We start from the raw sequence: 27,109 nt of genomic DNA, 5'->3' as shown, positions 1-27,109 counted from the left end.
TCATGTAGAAGTTCTGGGCCTTCTAATGTATGCAAAATTTTGAGCACTTGTGATAGAGTCTTATCGTCCGTGTAGTCACTGTTCTGGTGACAATGTTTAGTGCCATAAAATAGCTTCTTTTAGCGTAGTGTAACTTTGCTTTTGCAATATTTCTTCGCATTCTGCAATCACTTATAAATTCTGATGCAAAATCACAATATTATATACACCCATGTTATCAAACACCCCAAGCTGTTGAAATATGCCTTTATCTTGCATAACCCAAAGTGGAGGTCACATCGACCAGAATGCAGGAAGCTTACTATTTCCATTTTGCCCTTAATGGCTCCCTTATTGCATATTTACATGTGTTGTGTCATTTTGCGGTGAATTAAAAGTAATGTTTGGTGATCCATGGTTGGGCAGTTCCATTTCTGATTCCCTCTTCTGGTGCTTGTGTCAACAGATCTGTTGTTTCTGATGATACATTTCTCTGTTATCCTTTGCTTCTTTTCCTTTTTTGTGGTCACCATTATTGAAAACTATCTTATTCTCGTGTTCACAATAAATATCATTCAGTATTCAATAGTGAACTTTACTGTGCAAGCATAGAAAGGCAAAGATCAGAAACTAAACAAAAACTGTAAATAACAGCATAACTATGCTAACAGTGTCAAAAGTGCTTATTATCATCCCCATTGATTTCATTCACTTTTTGCGCCAAAGCATATTGTGGCGTTGCCACACATTCAAGGACAAAAAGAGAGATAAATGGTGAAGAGTATATTTTTATTTGGTGTTTGTGTGTGTGTGTGTGTGTGTGTGTGTGTGTGTGTGTGTGTGTGTGTGTAGTCCAAGACTGCTTCTCCCCTGAAAAGATGAGCCCTGTTTTCCTTATGCCTGTTTCTCACACTCCTGAACTTGCAACATTTTATATATTTTGCCTTCAATACACAGTCATCATTGCTATCAATATACAGTCATCATTGCTATTTATTCCTTTTATTCTTCTTTCCCATTATCCTATCCATTTCTTTCTTTATTTATTTTTATGTCTCTTCTCCACTTCATTAGTGAGCTATCTGTAGTAACTATAAGAAATAACATATAGACAATGAGCACTGCAGGTCACTATTACACAATAAAAAGTATTTATTTCCTCTCATGCAATTGTAAATTCTTAAAAGAAAACAGCCATGTTTCACTTGACAAGAAATCCTTGAAACCACAATGAACCACAAACTGATGTAACAGTTATTGGACTATGCATTACTTACCACACCAACAGCCTCAAGTGCAAACAATGTGGTGCCAATAAAAAGTGGAAAATTTCGAAGGTCTCCAACATAATTTCTTGTCGCTGGATTTGGAATGTCATCAAATAAGAAATATAAAACAATTCCAAGTCCCACGAATGTTACAACATTAGCAAGTGTGGAAAATGGGGCTAGCAGCTTGAGATTCCTGACCCAGTTCATCAGGATAAGAGGCAACAGAAGCATCAGCATGTATAACCTCACGCTTATCTCTTCAAAGTAGAGATCAACAACCTGAAAGAAAGTAAATGACTTTTTAACTCACAAGATCCAACAGACATTGTGTGTTTTACACTGGTACATTTTGTGTAATTACTTCTGCATAATTAACATTTTGTAATAGTACAAACCTGCTTGATATTGGATGCCACAAATACAATATAGACACAACATATGCCGAGCTGATATGTTGCCAAAAAGAAGTTTACAGCAAACCTGAAACAATAAATTTGATATCTTCATTGTGACTTTTAGTTTAAGTGAAAATTGAATTACTCCTGGATTTCAGTTTCTGTAGGTTATTTGAAGCATTAGGTCATTATTATTTCAGATATGTTTATGTAACAGTTAATGCTGGTCATTCTTCAGCATGATTAATTGTCTTCAAAAGAAATATTTTTCATCTAAGAGATTAGCCAGTCATGTCATTCTTCAGTTCTTCTGACACTAGTTTTATTGAAAATTACTATACTGCTGCATCTGCATTACAAAATTTAAAGTAAGGTAACACATTTTTCTGCATGATTTACTTGGCATAATTTAGTATGGTGTGGAAAGCAGTGTTTTCTCTTGCCAGTTACAAAGAATGCAAATCTCAATATCATTTTGAATGTTGCATGCAATGCAAACATAGTATGTAGTACTATTCTTCAAGCAGAAGTTCAGTTGGCAAAGTATTTGTGGTTTTGTTGTTATTACAATTATGATTTGTTAACTGATTTTCTCACTTGATCTGAGTCAAATTATTAAACACTGTGAATATTTCAGCTGTTTTATGTAATTGTAAAGCTGTGTAACAAAAATAAAAAAATCCCTCAAATTTTAATTCATGCAGTGTCAGTCCCTTTATTTTTATTTATTTATTTTTTTTTTTTTTTTGTCAAATATGAATACAGATTTAAGCTGGTGTAAATATGCTATCAAGTAAAAGATGTCTATCATTAGAGGAAAATGGTGAATTATATTGAATGAGCAGTGAAGAAATGAACTGCGTGATGACTATTTTCGTTAATACATTCTCATACCAATTAACTGATTTCACTGTAAGAGGGCTATTGGTAAACAGAGAGAAGTATTTTCAAATGTTTTTCTGTCCCTTTGATGTTGTACACAGCAAATAGCAGTATTTTACTGAACAGCCAAGAAATATCAAAAATTTTCCTACGCCAGGAAAACCTAAAATGACACAATATATTTACAGTTCTGGAAATATAGCCAGCTTCTATATCATACACATTGTACGCATTACTTCTAGAAAATACACATATTTTGCAGTTCTTGTTATGTATCCATCAACTGTGCAATACTTCTGCTGCACAATTATTAACATCATTTCATCATTTAATATAAAGTCAAATCATGTAATTCTGTTTCTTAAGTCGAATGTGTAGTGCACGTCCTTTTATCACACATCACACATTGTCTAGTAGCTATGTTACAATTCTCACTTGTCTCACTTGACAAAAAAAGTAGAAAAAGCACACACACACACGCACACACAAGTTCAGTACAATTACTTATAATTACTTACTGAAGAAACAAATTATATAACTGATGAAGTTGAAAGATTTTTGTGTAGAAAAGAAAATTCACTTGTGAAAGTTACAAAATTATAAGACAGTACTTACCTTCACCATCTGAAATTTCAGTACTGCTGGTACACACATATAAAAAGCACATACATATCCTAGCTTACAGAATAGATAGCTCCTTCCTTGGGGAAGAGAGAGAGTTAGGGTAGAACAGGTGAAAAGGAAAGGCAGTTCACTCAGACCCCAGGATGAAAGGGACTTATCATTATTGCATGCCCATTCTTTTTGACTTTCCCCAATGTATCCCTCTGTTCTCAGTGAGGCAGAAACTGTTAATTCCAAAAGCTAGGATAGTGTTTTCACTTTTATACATGTCTCTATGCAGTTTTGAAATTTCATGTACTGGAGGTATACTGGGTAGCAATTCTGTCTCATAATTTAGATGAAGCTGAGGGAGCTCGTAAAACCTTAGTGCTAGAGATGCAGACTGACCCTGCATAAGGAGCAGTCTTTCGGAGAAATGGCGGACCCTCTTCAAGAGCAAGCTTCATTGTCTTAGTGTAACTCAGTAGAGGCACCTTTCGTTGTCGGCACATCTGGTACTGTGTCCGGATCTGGGGAAGAAAAAAAATGAAATTGTGAATTCAGTTAATTTTTATTTGAATTCACTAAAACTCATAAGAATTTTTTTAACACTAAACATCCATCCTATTTCAACATGAATGTTTAATACACCTCTATAAAGTACAGTAATGGACATTAAATCTGTTTATGCAGATGGAATTTGTGTTCTCGACTTAAGATATTACTATAAAATATATGATCTACAATACCTAAATAATTCACCAAAATTGTGAAGTAATAATAACAAGTGCATTAACCTTGATAATGAAGATTTTGTAGCTGCTCTGAGTAATAATACATTTAGTTTTAGCTCCATGACTCATACTCCTTCACATAAGCATGTGTTCTGCAACAATACCTTTTTTATTATTTCAAAAGATCCATTGTTTGTGTTGCTGTAGTTATTATTCCATGTCTAAAAGGCTCAAGATGATTTTGTAAACAAATCTTTGTTGTTGCATACATGAACCATTTGGGTCGATTTTAAGAGAATATAGTGTCATACATTGTTTCTGGAGAAAGAAGGGATGATATCTTTAAGTATAAAGGCATTAGTGAAGGTTTTGATTTACCTGTAACATAGGGACTGCAAGCAACAGTATGGATGGAAGGGATTAGTGATTTGTCACAAAATGTGCTCTGTATACGATATTTCACATATTACAAGATTTTGAGAGTGTGTGGATTATGAATTCTTAGTTAACAAGACAGCCTTTGTCTGAAGGAAGAATCAGATCACTAATATTTGATCGATGTACACTCCACAAATTTTCATTTGTGATACCACAGACAGTAAGTACGTAACAACTGTAACATTTGGTGAAGGAAGTAAATATCCAAATATTCCCCAAATCCCTCAACATGCAAACTAACCTTATATCTGCAGAAAGAGCTGCAGTCCCCTACCTAAAAACTAATCCTGACCTTATAATCCTACCTGAGGACAAAGGCTCCACCACTATCATTTTGAATTGCGAGGATTACCTGGCAGAAGGACTCTATTAGCTGTCAGATACTTCCAAACCTTGCCACAGTGACCACATTCCAGAAATCCATCAGGATCTCCAGTCCCTCCTCAAATCCTTAGGCTCATCCCAGAACCTCTCCCCAGAGTCCATCTCTCTGCTCACCCCTACCACTCCCTGCACTCCTACCTTCTGGATGCTTCCTAAATCCATAAACCAAACCACCCCCAGGATGTCCTATTGTGGCTGGTTACTGTGCTCCCACTGAGAGAATCTCTGCTCTCATAGACCAACACCTTCAACCTATTACCTGGAACATATCCTCCAATATAAAAGGTACCAACCATTTTCTCCACTGACTCTCCATAGTTCCTATCCTTTTACCACCTGGTGCCCTGTGCATCACTATTGATGCCACCACCCTTTATACTAACATCCCTAATGCCAATGGCCTTACTGCTATTGAACACTACCTTTCCCAATGCCCAATGGATTCCAAACCAACAACCTCGTTCCTGGCTGCCACGACCCACTATATCCTCACCCACAATAACTTCTCCTTTGAAAGCATCACCTGCAAACAAATCTGGGTACGGCTATGGGCACCTGCATGGCACCATCCTATGCCAAGCTATTCATGGGCTATCTAGAGCAGTGGTTCCCAACAGGTGGTCCGCGGACCCCCAGGGGTCCGCGAGCTATGCCAGAGGGGTCCGCAAGATGCTATTAGAATAAAAAATATATTTCATATGATATCAGATTTTTTGTTTTGGCCGTTTCCTGCATGAGCAGAGCTTTAGCAAACACAAACTTCTACGTCTAGTGTCTTCCTAGAGCCAATAATACCGTTCAAAGACGAATTACTGATATGGCAGTGAACATCAAAGAAACATTGCTGGCTAGACTTTGCATGAGTGACATGTACACTCTACAATTGGATGAAAGCACAGACATATCAAAAAAAGCTATAATGTTGGTTTTCGCACGACTATTATGGGAGGACCAAGTGTTCAAAGATTTTCTTTTTCATGCGAACTACTGCATACAACAGCAGACAATATTTTCACTGCATTAAATAATTATCTCAATGAACACAATGTCACCTGGAAAAAATACGTACGCTTGTCGACGGATGGAGCAAAGTCAATGGCTGGCAAAAAACAAAAAAACAGGACTTCTAGCTTGCATCAAAGCAGTAGCCCCTGAGGTGAAATGGACTCACTGTTGTCTCCATTGTGAAGTCTTAGTAGCCAAAAGATTGGCTGAACCTTTGCAAAAGATACTTAATGAAGTAGTTCAAATCATACATAAAACTAAAATCTGCAATCCATATTATTTTCTTCGTTGTGTAAAGAGATCGGCAGTGAGCATGAGAAACTTCTTATTCATACTGAAGTAAGATGGCTTTCTCGAGATAGGATCTTGTCAAGATTTTTAAACTTAGAGACGAGGTTTGTGTCTTCCTTCTTGACACAAAGTAAGCGGATCTTCTCACTAACTTCTCTTGGCTTTGCACAGTTGCGTACTTAGCTAATGTGTTTGAACACTTGAATGTGTTAAACTTGAGTTTACAAGGAAAAAATGTAGACATGTTCAAAGTTGAGGATAAGATTAGTGCTATGGTCAAAAAGTGTCAGATCTGGGCGTCAAGGATAGAAAATGAGTCACAAACTAACTTTTCTACTTTAAAACAATTCTTGGAGTCATTAGAGGAGATTTTGCCTGACCAGAGCAAGATCAATGTAGCCGAGCATCTACGCAGCCTAGCCACCACTTTTAGAGAGTATTTCCCTGAACCTGACCCTGATGACAGATGGATTCGAAATCCCTTTAGCTGTGAAAAATAGACAAAATCCAAGGCCTCACTGAAGAAGAGTAAGATCAACTTGTGGATCTGTCCAGCTGTGGTATGATGAGAAACATTTTCATCACTGATAAAATTATAAACTTCTGGGCATCAGTACGCAAGGACTACAACAAACTTGGAGATAAGGCAATGAAAAATATCCTTCCATTTGCAACTACATATCGGTGTGAGCAAGCATTTTGTTCCATGTGTTTCATGAAAAACAAATATAGGAATCGGCTCGACATGCGGCCGGATTTCAGAGTGAAAGTTTCAAGTTTGGAACCTAATATTTCAGAAATAATGGACTCAAAGGTCAGATTGAACTGAAAATTAAAACTAACTGTATACTGATGGAGCACTTTCTTGTAACTGTACTTTTTCAAATAAATAATACCATGAATGAAATTAGTGTCTTCTTATTTTTCACATATGTCTTCTCAATGCCATCTCAAGTGTAGTACACTTGAAAGACCAATACACTCAGTTTTAACTGTTTCTTGTCATTTTCAGTTCATACTCAATTTTTATTTTTTTAAAGAGTTTGTTATACTAAACACCCAGATTTCAAGACAAAGAGTTTGAGCAATAATCAAAAATTTAACATTAACAATGATGGCTAAATTGAAAAAGTTTTAAGCGCAATATTTTTTCAATAATGGATTGTCAATGTTTTTTCTAAGTACTAAAAATAGAAAACGAATAAAAAGACCTTTAATTTGGCTTTTTAGGTACTTGATACTGTGATATGGCAAGGTACCAATCATGCTCGATGAGGGGGTCCTCGAGAAAATTTTGTTGGGAACACCTGATCTAGAGAAATCCTTCCTAAAAACTCAGAATCCTAAATCACTCATCTGGCTCAGGTTCATTGTTGACATGTTTGCAATCTGGATCAACAGTGTGGACACCCTATTCACTTTCCTCCAGAACCTCAACTACTTCTCCCCCATTTGCTTCCATGGCCCTACTCAACCCAACAAGCCACCTTCAAAGATGGCTATATCAGTACCTCCATCCATATCAAACCCACTAACCACCAGCAATATCTCCACTTTGACAGCAGCCACCCATTCCATACCAAGAAGTCCCTTCCGTTCAGCATAACTACCCATGGTCGTCACATCTACAGTGACAAATGGTCCCTCTCGAAATATACTGAGGCTGTCACTGAAGCCTTCACCGACTGTAATTATCCTCCCAACTTTGTACAAAAACAAATCTCCCATACTTTATCTTTCAAGTCTCCAGCCACCTCCCAACATCCCACCGTCTGGCTACAGAGGAGCATTTCCCTCATAACTCAGTAACACAGCATTTCCCTCGTAACTCAGTAACACCCAGCACTGGAGCAACTGAATTACATTCTCTACCAGGGTTTCAATAACCTCTCGTTGTGTCCTGAAATGAGAAATGTCCTGGCCACCATCTTTCCCACCCCTCCCACAGTGGTATTCCACCGTCTACCAAACTTACACAATATACTCATCCATCCCCACACAACCCCTGCTCCTAACCCATTACCTCATGGCTCATCCCCTGTAAAAGACCTAGATGCAAGATCTGTCCCATACATCCTTCCACCACCACTTACTCCAGGCCGGTCACAGACATTACATATCCCATCAAGGGCAGGGCTACCTGTAAAACCAGTGATGTGATCTGCAAGCTAAGCTGCAACCACTGTGCTGCATTCTATGTGAGTATGACAACCAACAAGCTGTCTGTCTGCGTGAATGACCATCAACAAACTGTGGCCAAGAAACAAGTGGACCACCCTGCTGCTCAGCATGCTACCAAACATGACATCCCTCATTCCAATGCCTGCATCACAGCCTGTGCCATGTGTATCCTTTCCACCAACACCAGATTTTCTGAATTGCGTAGGTGGGAACTTCCCTGCAATACGTCCTACATTCCTGTAAGCCTCCTGGCCTCAACCTTCATTAGTCACTGTCATCATCCATCCAGCCCCTTCCCTGTTCCTATCCCAGCATCACACATCCCTCATTCCACCATTGCACCCAATCTTTTTGCTGCTCTCCTTTTCCACTACTCCCCCCTGCCCTCAGTATAACCTGCAGCACTTCGATGTCTGCCACCCCCATCCTAGTACCCCTCCCTGCCCCAGGACCTTCCTTACACCCATCCAGTCACCACTGCCATCATGCACTTGTGCTGCTGCTCGAAGTGTACTGGCGCTGCTGCTCATAGTGTAGTTTCAGTCACCTGAGACTGCAGAGGTGTGTGTGAGTATATTGTCACATCCCATCCTGGATTTTCCATTGTTAAAAATTAAGAATTTGTAAAATTTTTGGCATCCTCCAATGCTTTATGATAGTGATAATTTTTGCTTATGTGCAGACTGCAGTGTGGTGATTCATCCAGATTAGTTTAAAGTCTAGCAACTTTTGTCTTCTTTCTTACGTATGTGTGGTACGTATGCTTTTAATTTCTCAAGTAGACTTGCTCCTCACATTCGTTAACCCCTAAAGTGTAAAGAATTGTTAAGAGATTTATAATTGGAAGTTAAATTTCAGGTATTAATGTCTCTTATATTATCATATTCTTCACAATTAGCAAACACAGTAGTGATACAAGGTCTAATGATTAGACAGTTTGATACTGATCAGGAAGCTTTTCAAGCACAAGTGACACTTCAAAGGTATCTGATCAATTCTGATAATGAAATACAAAGGCTAATAATGTTTGTAATTAATACTCAAGTCGGTCGAAAGCTTTGCCTTATTTTTGGACACACCTTCAGCTTTGATTTGGTGACTGTCAGTTATGGCTCTGAGAAGCACTGTTCCAATTTGGAATTTGCTTCTGGAAGACAAAAATCATGCATGTGATATCAGAGCTCTCACAGACCAGATTTTACAGTTTACATCTAAAAAACAGGGACACATCAAGGTAATAAAACATTAAATGGTGATAGTGTGAGTTATAAGCTTGTCTTGTTATGATACCAGGTGTTATCATGATGATGACAAACATTCACAGATGATACTGAAAGGAAAATGTATCAGTTCAAGATAGGAAATCCCAAAGCCATTCAAATTATATTGCCAGCAGTGAGGATTCTTTTCAGGAGGTCCTCTTCAGCTTCAGCAGGTGTCTCATACACATGACTGTTCCTATTACCCAACTAGAAAACATGAAATGAGGTCAGATGATGTGAATGAACTGGCCATAAAACATAACCTTTTTATTTTATTTTTGCCATCCACTTTTCAGAGAACATGTGATATAGGTGCTCATGAGTAATTTGTGGACAGTGAGCTGGGGTTTCATTATGTTTGAAAGGCAACCTCCTAACAACATGGGGAATATGTCTCTCAGAACAACAGTGTATGTTGGTGACTCCAAACCATAGTGCAACTTAGTATTATTCACGTAACTAACAACGCAAAACTTTGATCTTGAACACTCAGGAGTGCACGAAACCATGCTTAGACTAACACTTGATCATAATAACAACAGTGGTCTGTGTCATTTTCATGTAAAACTCCACACTTGTCTGCTAGTGTCATCAGACAATGGCATGTTGTAGCTGCACTAACAAGTGCTCAAGTTGTGTGAATCCTATAGCTGCAGTATGAATGTGCCCTTGGACTGATCACAAGTGGGTTACTGTGTAAACTGTGTACAGTGATATCATGAAGGCAATTAATCCTACAACGTGGTCCAAATATTGGGAACAAAGTTGCGACATGTTACATATAGGAATGAAATCTCCTCATTCCTTACCTTATCAGTCCACCTAATTTTCTTTAGCACCACATCTAAAATGCCGCGATTCTCTTCTTTTCTGGTTTTCCCACAGTCCATGTTCCACTACCATACAATCCTGTGATCAAAACGTACATTTTCAGAAATTGCTTCCTCAAATTAAGGCTTACGTTTAACCTCTGTTGATCAGGAATGCCTTTTTTGCCATTGCTAGTCTGCTTTTGCTGTCCTCCTTGCCCCATCTGCCATAGGTTATTTTGCTGCCTAGGTAGCAGAATTCCTTAACTTCATCTAATGCATGACCATCAATCCTAATGTTAACTTTTTTCCTGTTCTCATTTCTGCTTCTTCTTATTACTTTCATCTGTCTTCAATTTACTCTCAATCCGTATTCTGTACTCAGCAGTCTGTTCATTCCATTCATCAGATCTTGTAATTCTTCTTCACTTTCACTGAATGTAGCAATGTCATCAGAGAATCTTATCATTGGCATCCATTCATATTAAATTATAATTTCCATATAGCGGAGATCCTGAGTCACAAATGGACACAACAAAAATAGTTTCACAATGTTACATTCCATCCTGGATTTTCCATTGTTCGATCAAATTTTAATTCAACTGTTTAACCTTTGTTTTATTCCCATCATTGTTTCTTGGATGTATAAATTGAACAGTAGAGGCAAGAGACTACATCCTTGTCTTACACCCTTTTTAATCCAAGAACTTTCTGTTTGATGTACCACTCTTGTTATTCCCTGTTGGCTCTTGTACATGTTGTATATTGGCCCATCTTTCCCTATAGCTTACCCCTATTTTCCTCAGAATTTCGAACATCTCGCTCCATTTCACATTGTTGACTGCTTTTTCCAGTTTGTAGTATCCTATGAACATATCTTGATTTTTTTGTAGTCTTGCTTTCATTATCAGCTGTAATGTCAGAACTGCGCCTCTGGTACCTTTACCTTTCCTAATGCCAATGTGATCATCATCTAATATGTACTCAGTTCTCTTTTCCATTCTTCTGTATACTATTCTTGTCATCAACTTGGATGCATGAGCTGTTAAGCTGATTATGTGATAATTCTTGCACTTGTCAGCTCTTGCAGCCTTTGAAATTGTGTGGATGACATTTTTCCTAAAGTTAGATAGTATATTGCCCAACTCATACATTCTGCACACCAACATAAATAGTTGTTTTGTTGCCATTTCCCCCAGTGATTTTAGAAATTGTGATGGAATGTTATCTATCCCTTCTGCTCTTATTTCATCTTAAATCTTCCAATGTTCTTTTAAATTCTGATTCTAATACTGGATCCCCTATCTCTTCCCTATTGACTCCTGTTCTTCTTCAATCACACCACTCAACTTTTTTCCCCTAAAGAGGCCTTCAACATACTATTTCCATCTGTCTGCTCTTTCCTCTGTATTTAACAGTGGAATTCCCACTGCATTCTAAAATGTTACTACTCTAGCTTTTAATTTCATCTAAGGTTGTTTTGACATTTGTATATGCTGCATCTGTCATTCCAACAATTGTTTTTTGTTCGATTTCTATATGTTTTTAAACAGCTATTTCATCTTAGCTTCCCTGCACTTTCTATTTATTTCATCAAAGTGAGTTGTATTTTTTACTCCTGAATTTCCCTGAACAATTTTGTATTTCCTTCTTTTGTCAATCAACTGAAGGATTTCTTCTGTTAACCATGATTTCTTCGCACTTGTCTTCTTTGTAGCCATGTTTTTCTTTCCAACTTTTGTGATTTCCTGTTTTGGAGATGTCCATTCCTCTTCAGTTGAACTACCTATTGAGTTATTCCTTAGCACAGCATCTACAGCCATAGAGAACTTCAATTGTACTTCTTCATTCTTTACTACTTCCATATCCCACTTCTTTGCATATTGAGTCTTCCTGGATAGTCTCTTCAGCTTCAGCTAACACTTCATCACTACTATATTGTGATCTGAATCTATATCTGCTCCTGGGTATACCTTACAACCCAGTATCGGATTTCAGAATCTCTGCCTGACCATGTTATAACCTAACTTCCCATATCTCCCAGCCTCTTCCAAATATATCTCCCTCCCTTGTTATTCTTGAACAGAGTACTTGCTATTAACACACGCTTTCTGTTACACCTGCTATTCATAACAAATGCTACTCCCATTATACCATTCTCTTCTGTTGTTGATATTATCCAATACTCATCTGACCAGAAATCCTTGAGTTCTTTCCATTTCACTTCTCTGACCCCCATTATATCTAGACTGAGTCTTTGCATTTCAATCTTCAGATTTCCTAGCTTGCCTAGCACATTCAAACTTTGGACATTCCACACCTTGACTCCTTGAACTTCATTAATTCATTTGTTATTCAATCTTTTCCTCATGGTCACCTCCCCCTTGGCAGTGCCCTCAAGGAGATCTGAAGGGGGTCTATTCTGAAATATTTTGCCAATGGAGAGATCATCATGACACTTTTCAATTACAGGTCTTATGTCCTGTGGTTACAACATATGCCTTACTGCAGTGGTTTCCACTACCTTCTGCATCTTCATGCTGTTGATCATTGCTGATACTTCTGCCTTTAGGGGCTGTTTCCCACACCAAGGGCAAGAGAGTGCCCTGAACCTCTGTCCACTCCTCTGTCCTCTTTGACAAGGCCATTGGCAGAATGAGGGTGACTTATTTTACCAGAAGCTGATGATTTTTATTCAAAATTTAAGCAGTGGTGGTGTTAGAACCCAGAAACAAAGATGTTTTGATTACTAATCAAAGACACTACCCCTAGATCATGGCCTCAAGAGATAAGCCACTGCAAATGTGAAATGCTGGTACATTAATAACTGGTGTAACCACCAGAACACTGAATGCAAGCAAGAAAACGTGCGTGCACTGTGTTGTACAGCTGTTGGATGTCAGTTTCGGGGATGGAGTTCCATCTCAGTTGCATTTGATGGTCTATACAGGGGCAATTAAAGCTGGGTGTGGATGACACTGGAGTTGCCATCTGATGATGTCCCTTATGTGCTCAACTGAGGACAGATCTGGTGATCAAGCAAGCCTAGGCAACATGTCGACACCCTGTAGAGAATGTTGTGCTACAACAGTAGTATGTGAGCAAGCCTGTTGGAAAACATTCCCTGGAATACTATTCATGAATGGCAGCACAACAGGTCGAATCTTCAGATTAAGATACAAATTTGCAAACCGGGCGTGTCATGCAGGCACGTTGGTTGCATGCCCTCAACTGGCTTCCTTCTAACCAACACAAGGCCATCACTGGCACTGAGGCAGAACCACCTTTATTCAGAAAATTCAACAGACCCCCACCCTACCTTTCAATGAGCTCTTGCTTGACACCACTGAAATTGCAAACACTGGTTTGGGTTCAGTGGAAGAGCTGTCCTTGAAGTAACTGATTTGTAACAGTTCTTTGTGTCACTGTGCTGCCAACTGCTGTTCAAATTGCTGCCATAGCTGCAGTAAGATGCATCAGAGCCATACACAAAACAAATGGTCTTCCGTCTTGGTAGTGACACCTGGCCATGCGGCCATTCTCATGATCACCTCTGCCAGCAATCATGTTCACTGGCTACAATCCTGCCAAGTCTTTCTGCAGCATCATAGAAGGATCCTCCAGCTTCTCACAGCCCTATTACGGGACCTCATTCAAACTAAGTAGACCGAGCGAGGTGGCGCAGTGGTTAGACACTGGACTCGCATTCGGAAGGACGACGGTTCAATCCCGCGTCCGGCCATCCTGATTTAGGTTTTCCGTGATTTCCCTATATCACTCCAGGCAAATGCCGGGATGGTTCCTCTGAAAGGGCACGGCCGACTTCCTTCCCCATCCTTCCCTAATCCGATGAGACCGATGACCAAGCTGTCTGGTCTTCCCCAAACCAACCAACCAACCAACCAAAGTGAGGTGTTGATAATGGCATCTTTGTTGCCTTAAAGGCATTCTTGACTAATGTCAGCTCATTACTAGCACCACTCTGGAATTATGCAATGGATGTGAAATCTGAACAGACATCATCTTCCAGATGCCTACCTACTTTAATTCATTTTCGATAGCTCCTCCTTGATGTTATGATTTTTTTCTCTAAGTGTATCACAAAAACTGCTTTTCAGTGGTCTGTAGATGATTGTACAGAATTCATATTAATTTTGGAGATGAGTTGTGTGTAACTTTTGGGTGTAAGTTGTCTAACTTCAATATTAATGTAATCAGTTACATCTAAGGAATGAAACATTTACCTTGCCTGGAAATGCCATCATTTATGTGGGTGCTGCTCATGGTGAGAAGTACTGTATTTGTTAGTAGTACTTGTTTCCTATCTGACTGATTTTCTCTAACAAAGAAATTGTTCTTAAGTTCCAAAAACTCAGACTCCAATATTGGAGTTCTTACACTTCACTTCCTAGTATAGGTGCTCCTTAACTGTTTTTACCTCCTAGAGTAAGCTGTGAACTATGCTATCATAATACAAGACTCAGGAATAATTTTTATGGACTTTGCCTTTGTGTCTGCTGTTCAGAGTGTAGTTATGTATTATGGTACAAAAGTATTCAGTTCCTGTCAAACATAAAACAAGGAACTGAGAATCCCAGACCATTCAAAAAAAATTTAAAAGATATCTCATTACACACCCTTTTCATAAATTATCTGAATATCTAAATTCAAAGATTAAAAAGTGCTGGTAGCTACATGGCAACTATGGCAACTAGCAGTGTTCATTGTAAAGCTGCATGACAAATATTGGTAGTAATCTACTGTCAACTGAACTCTGTGTTTACAAAATCAGGTAATCATTTTCGTCTAAATAATTTGTATGTTATCAAGTAATTATTACGCTAAAAGAGCAGCTGTTAATGTAACAGAGAAAGGAACATCTTTTTTACTAGCAGTTTCTTTCTAATTATTTGGTTAAATTTTGCTGGCATCAGCAAGAATATCATTAAGCAAAATGGTGATACCTTATTGTTAAGAAAGAGAGTAGATTAAATATTTGTGATTTTCTTGTAGTTTTTAATGTCAGCTTTGACTCATTACAGAATCAGAATATTATTAACTCATTTTGTACATAAATAACTCAAATGTTCAAATGTGTGTGAAATCTTATGGGACTTAACTTCTAAGGTCATCAGTCCCTAAGCTTCCACACTACTTAACCTAAATTATCCTAATGACAAACACACACACCCATGCCTGAGGGAGGACTCAAACCTCTGCCAGGATCAGCGGCACAGTCCATGACTGCAGTGCCTTAGACCGCTCAGCTAATCCCGTGCGGCCATACATAACTAGTTGATTTAATGTACAGGAGACTTGTCAGTATAAGTAATATAACTGAGAGACATATAATGTGTCAAAGAAAATAGGAGGGCAGTTTGAACTGTTATCAGAACAAAACAGGAAAAGAAGTACTTACATCACTGAAACTTTTATTTTTTCAATGTAGTCTCCTTGTAGGTTAATGCGCTTGGTCCAGTGATGTTCCAGTGCCTTGATCCCATCTTGAAAATGAGTTTCCTCAAGGCCTGCAAAATAGTTGTCAACTTCGGCTATCAAGTCTTTGTTTGAAGTGAATATTTGTCCACCAAGAAAAATGTTCACTTTTGGGAAAAGATGGAAGTTTGACAGAGCCATATCAGGTGAATAAGGTGGGTGTGGCAGCAATTCATACCTTAGTTGGTGTAATTTTGCCATGGCGATGGCATGTGTGCATTGTCTTGATGGAAGATGACTTTCTTCATTGCTAAACCTGGCCTCTTTTTGCTTATCTTTTGTTACAATTTGTCCAGTTTTTGCCCAGTGGGGAGATAATCGACAAACAGAATCCCCTTCGCAACCCAGAACACTGATGCCATGACCATTCCCACCAAAGGAATTGTCTTTGCTTTCTCTGGTGGCAGAGAATCAGCATGTTTTCACCACTTTCGCTGTTGTTTTGTCTCTGGGTTATAGTAGTGCATCCAAGTTTCATTTGTGGTCACAAACCAGTGCAAAAAATCTTGTTCATTTCTCCTAAAATGGGTCAAACATTGTTCTGATATGACCATTCTCATGCGTTTCTGATCCAACATCAAGGAGTCGTGGCACCCATCTTTGCGGATAATTTTTTGTTTTCTAATTTTTCAGTTAAAATGTGATAAATCCTTCAAGATGACATCTGGCAAGCATGAGCAATTTCATGCATTTTCAATTGGCGATCCTCCATGACCATTTTGTGCACTTCTGCAATGATTTCTGGAGTAATGACACATCTTAGTCAACTATTGCACAGATAATAATCTAGGCTCTCCTGACCAAATTTTAATTCATTTGTCCACTTGGCAACAGTTGAATTTGAAGGTGCGGAGTCCCACAGTGTATTCTGGAAATTGAAATGAATATCCCTTGCTTTCATACTTTTCCTTATGAATCATTGCTTGAATCTCGATTTTTTAAAAATTTTTTTTTGTGCTAGTGCTGACCTCTCGTGGTGATTGTGAGAACTTTTCAAACCACCCTCATACTAAAATCAATCTTAATTTACAAGTATCTGTATAGGTTTATTACGTTATACTTCGCAAAGGAATCTTTATCCCACTTGAAAATTCAGTGACTGAATAATTACATTTTCTCACAGGAATAATGTAATTTTCTTTTCAGTAAACCTAGGTCCATACTGTGAAAGTTTTTCACTTTTAATATGTTATAAATTTCTATAGCCATGTACTGAGGAATCTGGAAAAACAGTTGTAATCTGTGGGATGGTAACACAAATTATCCTTGTATCTTGTTTTGAACATACCATGAAAATGGTTTTCTACAAATAATTCTGAATTTTCGTATAAAAATAAAGAGTTCATAAGTATAAATACATGGAACAGTCAAAAATGTAGATCCCTGAACAGTGTTTGCCATGTATCCCTAAGCTTAATATTACACATATTTCAAATAATACGTTTCTTGTAATAACATTAACCTATTTGCATTGCTTGTATTCTTCAAGAAGAATATTCCATATCTTAGAACAGATTCAAAGTAGCTGTGATAAACAACTTTTCTAGTGTCCATGTCTCTTTCTTAGGGCAATACCGTCATTACAAATGCAAGATTGTTTAACTAGTTTGCCGAGTAACTTACACAAGAATACCAGGGTATTTTTTTCCCTAAAAATGCCCCATGAATTTGACAAGTTCTTGATTTTTACAGGTTATTTGGAAGGTATTTGATTTTGAATTGTTAGTTTTATTCTGTGTTGATTGGGTGTTTGTCATGTTTAGTCCATTTAGATCAAACCCGTGTTTTGAGCTGTTTAGGGTGTCAATGGCTCTATCGGGAATTTGTCCTTCAATGAGTACAGATATGTCCTCTGCAAATAAAACTGAGTTGGATCTTATAATCAGAGGTAAATCATTTATATAAAATAAAAAGAGGATTGGGTGTAACATGGAACCTTTTGGGACTCCCTGTGAAATAATTTTTCAGTGTGAGAAACAATTTTCCCTGTACTTGAAATTACAACTACCCTTTGCTTTCTATCTGTTAAATATGATTCAATGTGCTTTGAACCATTTGTGTGTGTGTGTGTGTGTGTGTGTGTGTGTGTGTGTGTGTGTGTGTGTGTGTGTGTGTGTGTGTGTGTGTCTATTTTTGATGAAGGCCTTAACAGCCTAGATATGTAATTGTGAGAGTGTTTTTGTTGTGCCTATCTGTGACTCGGCATCTCCACTATATGGTGAGCAGCCACTTTCCTTCTCGTATCATTGTTACATTCCCTCCTGGATTTTCCATTGTTAGATTCTAATAAGGGATCTCTAAGTGCAAAATATACTTCAGTTGCTGGGAGTTAAGCACTACACTCTCTCGGCACAATAATCTTAAATTATAGATTGCATATTGTTGTAGTTGGGATCATGCAAACCTATGTCACGAATTATCCAACACTCAAAGAGTGTTCAATAGTACTCTGAGCAATCCGCTGTGAATCTTGTAAGCAGTGGAAGTATTAAATGTGATCATAGTGAATTTTTGTTCCATTTGTTGGGAGTTGTCATCACTGATAGCAGCGATAAAAAAAAAGTGACAAAGTTTACATAAGGGAATGAGACACACAATTTGCAGGATACACACTTCCTCCAAGAGCAAAGCACATATATGTACATACTGCAGCTGTCACCTGGAACTGGCAGCACTGCAATCCCCCCTATGCCTTGATCTACATGAACTGTCATCGCTCATGAATTCGACTATAGCATATACAGATGAAGCACTATTAATCAGTGTTGATGGAATGATCATCTGTTTAATCTTATCTTATGAACACTGAATTATGTGGCACAGTAGATGGTGATCTAACAGAGTGAAATTGTCATTGATGACCTGAAAACTGTTTTACTACAAATAAAAGCAATTAACAATGTTTATCATATTGTCTACTTCAATCTACATACAAATCAGTGAGCAGCAAACTGAAAGTTTCCAATTAGTTATTATTAACAGATTGCATGTGTGATTCAAATGAAATAAACAATGAAGGTCCAGAGATGAACCATGGTTTATCAGCGGTGCATAACTTAATGAAGCAGTACACTGGAATTGATAAGAGATTTGAAGCGATAAACATAGGTACTTACTAATACATGCAAACAGTATGTGCAGATTACGCCAACAATTACAGTTCCTACAGCCCCAACAATGAGTCCAGCATTGTGGAAGGCCATTGGCATGGCCAAGATGCCTGTACCGAGACTGCCTTTTAAGATGTGCACAAGGGTCTCCATATTCCTGCGAAAATATGTTGTCTGGTGGTCAGTAAAACAATTTATAGTAGAATTTTCAAATTCAGTTTTAGAATTATCATGTAAAAGATGTACAGAAATGTTTTGTTTCCTATTATAACAGCAATTACTGCAGAACAGTACTACATCTGTTTCAAAACCAACAATACATGGACTTGCTCCACTCATTTAACATTATAATGATGAATACATTTTGAAACAGTATCCACGTGAATATGGCTTTGTTACGTGTTTCTATGCTGCACACATCAATTTGTATAGGATGAGTGGTTGCCTTTCCCTATTTTTTGCATTTAAACATTCTTACATTCTTTTCATGCCATTAACAAAGGTGCAAATGAGTCCTTCAAACTGTTTGAAAGACTGTTAAATAAATAAAGGCGTGTGCCACAAAATAATAAAAATGTAATGGACTTCTGTGCTTGTAAACAATCTAAGCAAACAGCTGCTATCACCACCTTGGAAGGATTCAAATACATTTTATTTCTGGTACCAATATCAGCTACATAGCAGCCATCATTTGATGACCCAGTATGCTATATCAGGAGATGTATTTGTGATGATGCTGCCTGGTGTTGCAATTATGTCATTGCTAAAACTACTGTTTAGAAAGAAACTATAGAAAGAAAAATTGATAGTAATTTACAAAGCAGGTACTGCAGAACAAAAGACTGAATACTTCCTGGAGGGCTTCAAATCCTGTTTTTTCCCTGGAAGAAGATTAAGAAGAGATTAAACAGAGAGAGCTAAATGGATGGATAACAACTTGTATTAATGTATACTGAGTGAGGAAAAGAGGGCTCTACCTAATTCAGAGTGCAGGTTGTTACTAATAGCTGAAAACAAGCTACCACAGCTAGGGTAAAATTATTATTGTTATAAAAAATGCAAAACAGACACTATGCACAAAATGTAATACTCTCTTAAGAATAAAGCAAAAACAATCTGGGATCATTATTAAAAAAATAAAAACATTTACATGGAAGAAATTGAGTTCCTATGACAGAAATTAGGACACACTGAAGTCAGTGGTCACAAATTCAGCAATTAATTTCCAACAGTAGCAAAACAAATGGAACCCAATAATAATCAAGCAAATACAGATGCACTGGTTTACTCTGGCAGACTCTGTATATATTTGTACACTATGTGATTGAAAGTGTCCCGACTCCCCCAAAAACATACGTTTTTCATATTAGGTGCATTGTGCTACCACCTGCTGCCAGGTACTCCACATGAGCGTCCTCAGTAGTCATTAGGTATAATGAGAGAGCAGGGTCGGGCGCTCCACGGAAGTCACGGACTTTGAACGTGGTCAGGTGATTGGCTCTCACTTGTGTCATATGTCTGTACGCGAGATTATCACACTCCTAAACATCCCTAGGTCCTCTGTTTCCGATGTGATAGTGAAGTGGAAATACGAAGGAACATACACAGCACAAAAGCATAAAGGCTGACCTTGTCTGACTGACAGGTACTGCCAACAGCTGAAGAGGGTCGTAGTGTGTAATACGCAGACAACTATCCAGACAATCACACGGGAATTCCAAAGTGCACCAGGTTCCACTGTAAGTACTATGACAGTTAGGTGGAAGGTGAGAAAACTTGGATTTCATGTTCGAGCTGCTGCTCATAAGCCACACATCATGCCTGTAAATTACAAATGACGCCTCGCATGATGTAAGGTGCATAAACATTGGACAATTGAGCAGTGAAAAAACATTGTGTGGAGTGATGAATAATGGTACACGATGTGGTGATCCAATGGCAGGGTGTTGGTATGGTGAATGCCTGTTGAACATCATCTGCCAGCATGTGTAGAGCCAACAGTAAAATTTGGAGGCGGTGGTGTTACAGTGTGATTGTGTTTTTCATGTAGGGGGCTTGCACCCCTTGTTTTGCATAGCACTATCACAGCACAGGCCAACATTGATGTTTTAACCACTTTCTTGCTTCCCACTGTTTAAGAGTAATTCGGGGATGGCGACTGCATCTTTCAACACGATGGAGCACCTGTTCATAAAGCACGGCCTGTGGCGGAGTGGTTACATGACAATAACATCCCCGTAATGGACTGGCCTGCTTGGAGTCCTGACCTGAATCCTATAGAACACCTTTGGGATGTTTTGGAATGCTGACTTCATGCCAGGTCTCACTGAATGACATCGATACCTTTCCTCAGTGCAGCACTCCGTGAGGAATGGGCTGCCATTCCTCACGAAACCATCCAGCACCTGATTGAATGTATGCCTGGGAGAGTGGAAGTGAATAATCAAGGCTAAGGGTGGGGCAACACCATATTGAATTCCAGCTTTACCGATGGAGGGTGCCATGAACTTTTTAAGTCATTTTCAGCCAGGTGTCCAGATACTTTTGATCACATAGTGTACATTCATGTATTCATTCATTGTACATTCATTCATTCACATGTTATGTTCAGTAAAGCCTACCATGAATGAGAGCTTATAGTGATGAGAAATTAGTCAAGTTACATATTCACAGACAGAAGCAACCACTGTGGTGACTTCTGTAGTGTGCGTTGACAACACATTATGATTAATGACAAAGTTTTCACATTAATGATCATGCAAATCAAAGCCACTCCTCATCCACTGAGTTGCTATTTTATGTCTTTTACTTCATACTAAACATATGAATTTTCACTGATTTCTGTATACTGTAAAAGCCAACAACATGTGCACATAATCCAGTTAACATTCATTATACAAATCTTTATATTCTGATAACTGTTGAAGGAGTTGCATAAGGTTCTCTCTTACTTTGGTATTGAATGTCTGGGGATTTCCAATTTCCAGTATGATTTATTTATTTATTGGGCATATATTTGATCAAATCATTGATATAGGTTATGCTTATTTTGTACATTATTACAGTTTTAAATGCGTGTTATATTACAGTAAAGGTGACTACTGGCAGCTTGTTAAGGACTTTTGCACCAAATTACAAAAAACCATTCTAAACCCTAGACAAGGATGCACCAGTCTATGGCTATGAATAATATTCTTACTGCTTGCTTCTTACTTACAGTGAATAAATGCTTTTTTGAGCATAGATACATTGAGCCTGAAGACTACACCATGGAGAAGTAGTGAGCAAAAATATTCTAGCAGTCACATCAGCAGGTCAACAAAGTGAGAGAGACTTTTGAGTTTAACACACCAGAACTGAGGTTTTTGGTTAACTTATCCCATGTTGCTTTCACTTAATTTCATTATCCATCTCAGTACCTAGGAACACAAGCCATTTTATCTACTGTGTGCCCATTGATCTCAACATATAGGACACGTAGGTCATTTGTATGTATTTAAAATTGCTCAATATGAGGCTTTACAAGATTATGGGTTAAGATGTTTGCTATGAACCAGTCCTACCTGTAGCTGTGTTCTGCTAAGACACAAATGGTTGCTTGTGTGTATCACTATTGGGACTGTGTTTTAATGAAACCTATCAAAAGTAGATGATAGAGAACATTATAAATAGAGACAAGGGTTACCCTTTAAGCAAGATTTGGGACCCTGTTTTATCTCTGACATTAAAAAAACAACAGTCACTGATTCATCGGGCATAATATATTGACAGTAGTACTCAATGATGATTCTTCATTTTGTCTGTTTTTGCCACTAGGGCACTGTACCTTCACTTGCATCAGATGGCAGCAGCAATGATTTCTGGTGTAAGAGCTGTTGGTCTTTCATGCCCTTCACAGTAAGAATCAGTTCCAGCAAGATTAGCATACAGCATTCTCACCTGAAGAAAAGTGCCATACGGAAATCTCACCTGAAGACAGTTGTCATGTGGAAATATTGTATTCAGATGCTTGCATGATTCAGCTGTAGACCGGAGAATGATAACATCAGTTAATGTACCAGAAAAGCGCACAAAGTCACTTTTAACATTTTATTTTTGCTAGTATAAGTTTATGATCTACTCAAGTGAAGGCCTTGAAGCAATCATGGGAGATCAGTTTTTAACTTTTCGTGTTTATATCTATGTTTGGAATATCATATATTTCTTTCTCCTGTAGATAAGTCTTTCTGGAAGTCAACTTTATCTACTGTTAAAAGGTTACTGTCAGAAAAGTCATTCAGTATTCTGATAAAAGCTGCCTCTTCAAAATTTTTTAAGAACACAGGAAGGAGGCATGCTGGTCTACAGTTAGAGATTATTTGCATATTACACTTTTATAAGGGGTTTTACTACTGCATATTTAATTATTTCAAGCTTAATATGTCAACCCATTTACTTTGTGTGCATGTACAATTCTGTTTCTTCCCATTTGGAACCTTTTTTTTTTCTTTTCTGCATTCAATCAATTGGAAAGAAATACCATTGTATATTCACATAAAGTTTGTCATTTTGTATTTATGTAATGATTACTAGTGAAGAGTAATGAATATTTGGTTACATGTACATTGGTGAGACTTTATGATTACAGATACGTATAAGGCCATTGTTTGAAAATGGACCTGATGGTCCAATACTAGTCACCTCAAAAGAATGACTGTTATTGCAACTATGACAGATATTGGAAGAAAATTTAAAATAAAATTGGTATCTGAGTTGCTGGTCCTACCCTCCATCAGTATGTTGGAACTTCTCAAATTACTTTTTAAAATGTGAATGTTCCTCAGCTGACTTACATAGCTGCCAGTGACTAGTAACTGTTCCCTTATGGCTGAAAAGAATATGGACTGATAGATTAGTTGCTCTGAGAAAAACACAACACTGAATGAAAGTTGGGAATGTATTATATCAATATGGCAGCTATAGGACATTTTACTGAAGGTAAACACTCTTTTTTGAAAATGAAGATAAATGTCTATGTATCAAGTTTTAAAACAGTGATGGTGGAGTTGGGTTATGAAACACAAATGATAAAACAGATGTTGCTCCTCCAACTTTGTGTGCTGGTATCTCTTAAGCAATTTCTTTTCCTGAGGAATGTGACAGGAAAAGGTTAAAGACATTGGAGAGAAAAACTGCACATAATACATTGTAAGAGGAAAGATTTAACATCAGTACTCATCTGTGGACAGAACGGTTTTAGAAAGAATGGGTCAACTGAAACAATTGTACATCAGTTCTTGGAAAAGGTTCTAATAGTAGCTGATAAATATAAAATAAATTTTGGTTTATTTTTAGATCAAATGAAGATATCTGAGGAGTGGTCCATGGCTGGTTTAAGTCATTTTACACGATAGGTATCAAAGTGTCAAAATATCTCATGAAGCAGACAGTTATACTCGATTAATAAAAACTTCCGGGCTGAATTGCCGTGGTCCATATATAAAACTACTTCTCCTTCCTGACGTTTCGTTGCCGGCTGCGGGCAACATCTTCTGAGGTGAGTCAGCGACTGGCTGCTAGGCGCTGGTGGTCCCACTTATGTAGAGCGCTTAGATGGCGCCACCACTCGTCATGTGCTTTCGACTTCAAAACTATCTCTGGCTAGTGCCATCTCTCTCATTTATAGGTAATCGATTGTCATGTTATTGGTACAAAGTTGAACGCCATATCTTGTCTAGTTTTAATCCTTCTTCTTCTCTATTAAAATTATTTCCGTGCTTATAGATCTCTATAGCTTCTCTATACATGCGAGTGTAATAATGTGAGGTCCTAGCTATCACGTTTGTCTCACTAAATTTTATTTCATGATCACCGTCTTTGAAAACGTGTTCCGCTACAGCTGATTTTTCAATCTGTCCCAATCTACAGTTCCTTTTGTGTTCCGTTAGGCAGGTATTGTACCAATGACGTGACAATCAATTACCTGTAATCGAGAGAGATGGCACTAGGCAGAGACAGTTTTAAAGTCAAAAGCACATGACGAGTGGTGGCGCCATCTAAGCACTGTATATAAGTGGGACCACCAGCACCTAGCAGCCAGTCGCCGACTCACCTCAGAAGATGTTGCCCGCAGCCGGCAACGAAACGTCAGGAAGGAGAAGAAGTTTTATATATGGACCACGGCAATTCAGCCCGGAAGTTTTAATTAATGTAGACGGCGGCCGTGAAAGCTTACATGCTATGATTAGTTTTACTTGACATAGCATAATGTTAAGTAGAGTGTGCCCGAAGGTTCTATTTTGGAACTTCTGTTGTTCTTGGTCTTATTACATGATTTACCAAAAAATTTAGCAGGGGCAGAGACAACACTTTAGCAGATGACAAGTGTTTTTATCAAGGGATTTGGTGAAACAGATGTACAAAAACAAAGTTTAGGGTCAACTATTTAGTTGTAAATGAAAATAAAACCATATGGTTGAATGCCAAACACATAATAAATAAAGTAAAAAATAACATAAAAGTGAAGTAAGGGGACTGTATTATTGAATAAATATGTTCTACACAATTTTTTGGAGTATGGTTCTTGGCACTAAACACTGAAGTGACACCAGAAATAGGTACAATTCTCAAAGAGACAGTCAAGTGAAATGCTCGTACCAGAAAAGTGTACTGAATCTTCCACAAACTTTGTTCTGTGCTTTGCATTAAAAAAAAAAAAAAGGCTTGGTGTTACAGAAAGATTATGGAAGATGATGTTAACTCAAAGTTTCTATAGCATTGAGAAAGATTTTAATTACCAGCAGAGTTAAAGCTTGTGGAACAGGATTATTCCTGTAAGCTATTTATCCAGTATTCAAACTGAAACTCAACCTGCCCTGCCATAGGACACTTACAATTAGTGTAAAGATTCTAAATAATGGTACAAATGTATGAAGAGTATAGAACATTTATTTTGCTGCTTTCTGAATGTCACCGTGAAAAAAATTTATTAATTGCATCTGAAATTTAATATAAGTGGTATGTAAAGATTCAGTGAAATGATTATATTCTTAAAAATATCCGTAGCTACCAACAGTCAACAGTAAATTCTCCCTTTCTCTCTCCCTACAAATGGTAATTTCTGTATCATGTATGTGATGAAATCCAGTTCAATGAAATGAAATCATAGGACTCTCTCTGTATTAACAACAAATTATGTTAACATTTCTTGATAGAGCAAAGAAAAGACAAAGCTCAGGAGTAAGCTTAGTATTCAGATGGACACAAAGGACAACTGATAGAAGGAAAAAGTTATACAAGAAGGTCAAGAGTAGGAGGAGGTGCAAATGAATAAAGCAAAAACAATAAAACAAAAGTGTCAAAGCAATAAAAAGGTGAGATTACAGAGAAACTGATATCTGTTAAGCCTGTTTTAGTGAGTAAGGACACATACAAGTTGAAGATTGACTTCAAATCTGTACTGTCTGAAATGACTTGTGTTTTGGAAGTAATAGGGTCAGTACTCATGTTACAGATGTAAAATTCTCTTATAGGTTCAGCAACAGATACTGCATCAAACAATTCGGTGCCCATTTATTCTGACATGGAGCTTAGTATCAGTCAAGCAACTGCAAAGCAATAAAAAGGTGAGATTACAGAGAAACTGATATCTGTTAAGCCTGTTTTAGTGAGTAAGGACACATACAAGTTGAAGATTGACTTCAAATCTGTACTGTCTGAAATGACTTGTGTTTTGGAAGTAATAAGGTCAGTACTCATGTTACAGATGTAAAATTCTCTTATAGGTTCAGCAACAGATACTGCATCAAACAATTCGGTGCCCATTTATTCTGACTTGGAGCTTAGTATCAGTCAAGCAACTGCAGAAGGTACATGAAAAAAATCCAATTCAGCTGGTGCTTTCATAGGTCATCCCCCTTCCTGGATATTTCTGCTGTGGCAAAGTGAAAGGATATATGGTGCTGGTGAGTTGTGTATATCAGGTTTTAGACAGTTTGAAGAACAATAACCATATGAAAGAGATCTGCAGTTATTAGTGTCGGAGTTTGAAGTTTGTTACGATAGCTATGTGGTCAGCAGTGACGGTGATTGGGATTTTAGTGTTAAATTTACATCATTCTTATTTGTTATTGGTTTCTACTGTTAGCTACTGTCACCAGTTAAGTAGTTTCTTTATTTGACTGATAAGTGATGACCATACAGAACAATGATTCAAACGCAGCAACTAGAAAGCATATTTTGGGTAGTCTCCCCTTCCAAATAAAATACTGCTGATGTGGCATTTGTATAA

At 37.8% G+C, this 27,109-nt stretch overlaps 1 protein-coding gene across 7 annotated transcripts in view; it reads right to left on the bottom strand.

Moving 5' to 3' along the window:
• Window positions 1-27,109, bottom strand: part of LOC124612690 (proton-coupled amino acid transporter-like protein CG1139) — a 282,296-nt gene that overhangs the window by 31,094 nt on the left and 224,093 nt on the right. For all 7 annotated transcript variants that reach the window (XM_047141026.1, XM_047141030.1, XM_047141027.1 and 4 more), the window contains exons 4-7: window positions 18,847-18,997; window positions 3,539-3,660; window positions 1,646-1,730; window positions 1,257-1,529 (exon numbers count right to left, since the gene is read on the bottom strand). In XM_047141026.1, coding sequence (XP_046996982.1) covers window positions 1,257-1,529; window positions 1,646-1,730; window positions 3,539-3,660; window positions 18,847-18,997 — 631 coding nt within the window. The remainder of the gene's footprint in view (window positions 1-1,256; window positions 1,530-1,645; window positions 1,731-3,538; window positions 3,661-18,846; window positions 18,998-27,109) is intronic.

Source organism: Schistocerca americana, chromosome 4, assembly GCF_021461395.2.
Source record: "Schistocerca americana isolate TAMUIC-IGC-003095 chromosome 4, iqSchAmer2.1, whole genome shotgun sequence".
In the NCBI taxonomy this organism is placed as follows: Eukaryota; Metazoa; Arthropoda; class Insecta; order Orthoptera; family Acrididae; genus Schistocerca; species Schistocerca americana.
The sequence above is the reverse complement of the archived record's forward strand: the minus strand, read 5'-3'. Positions and strand labels throughout refer to the sequence as shown.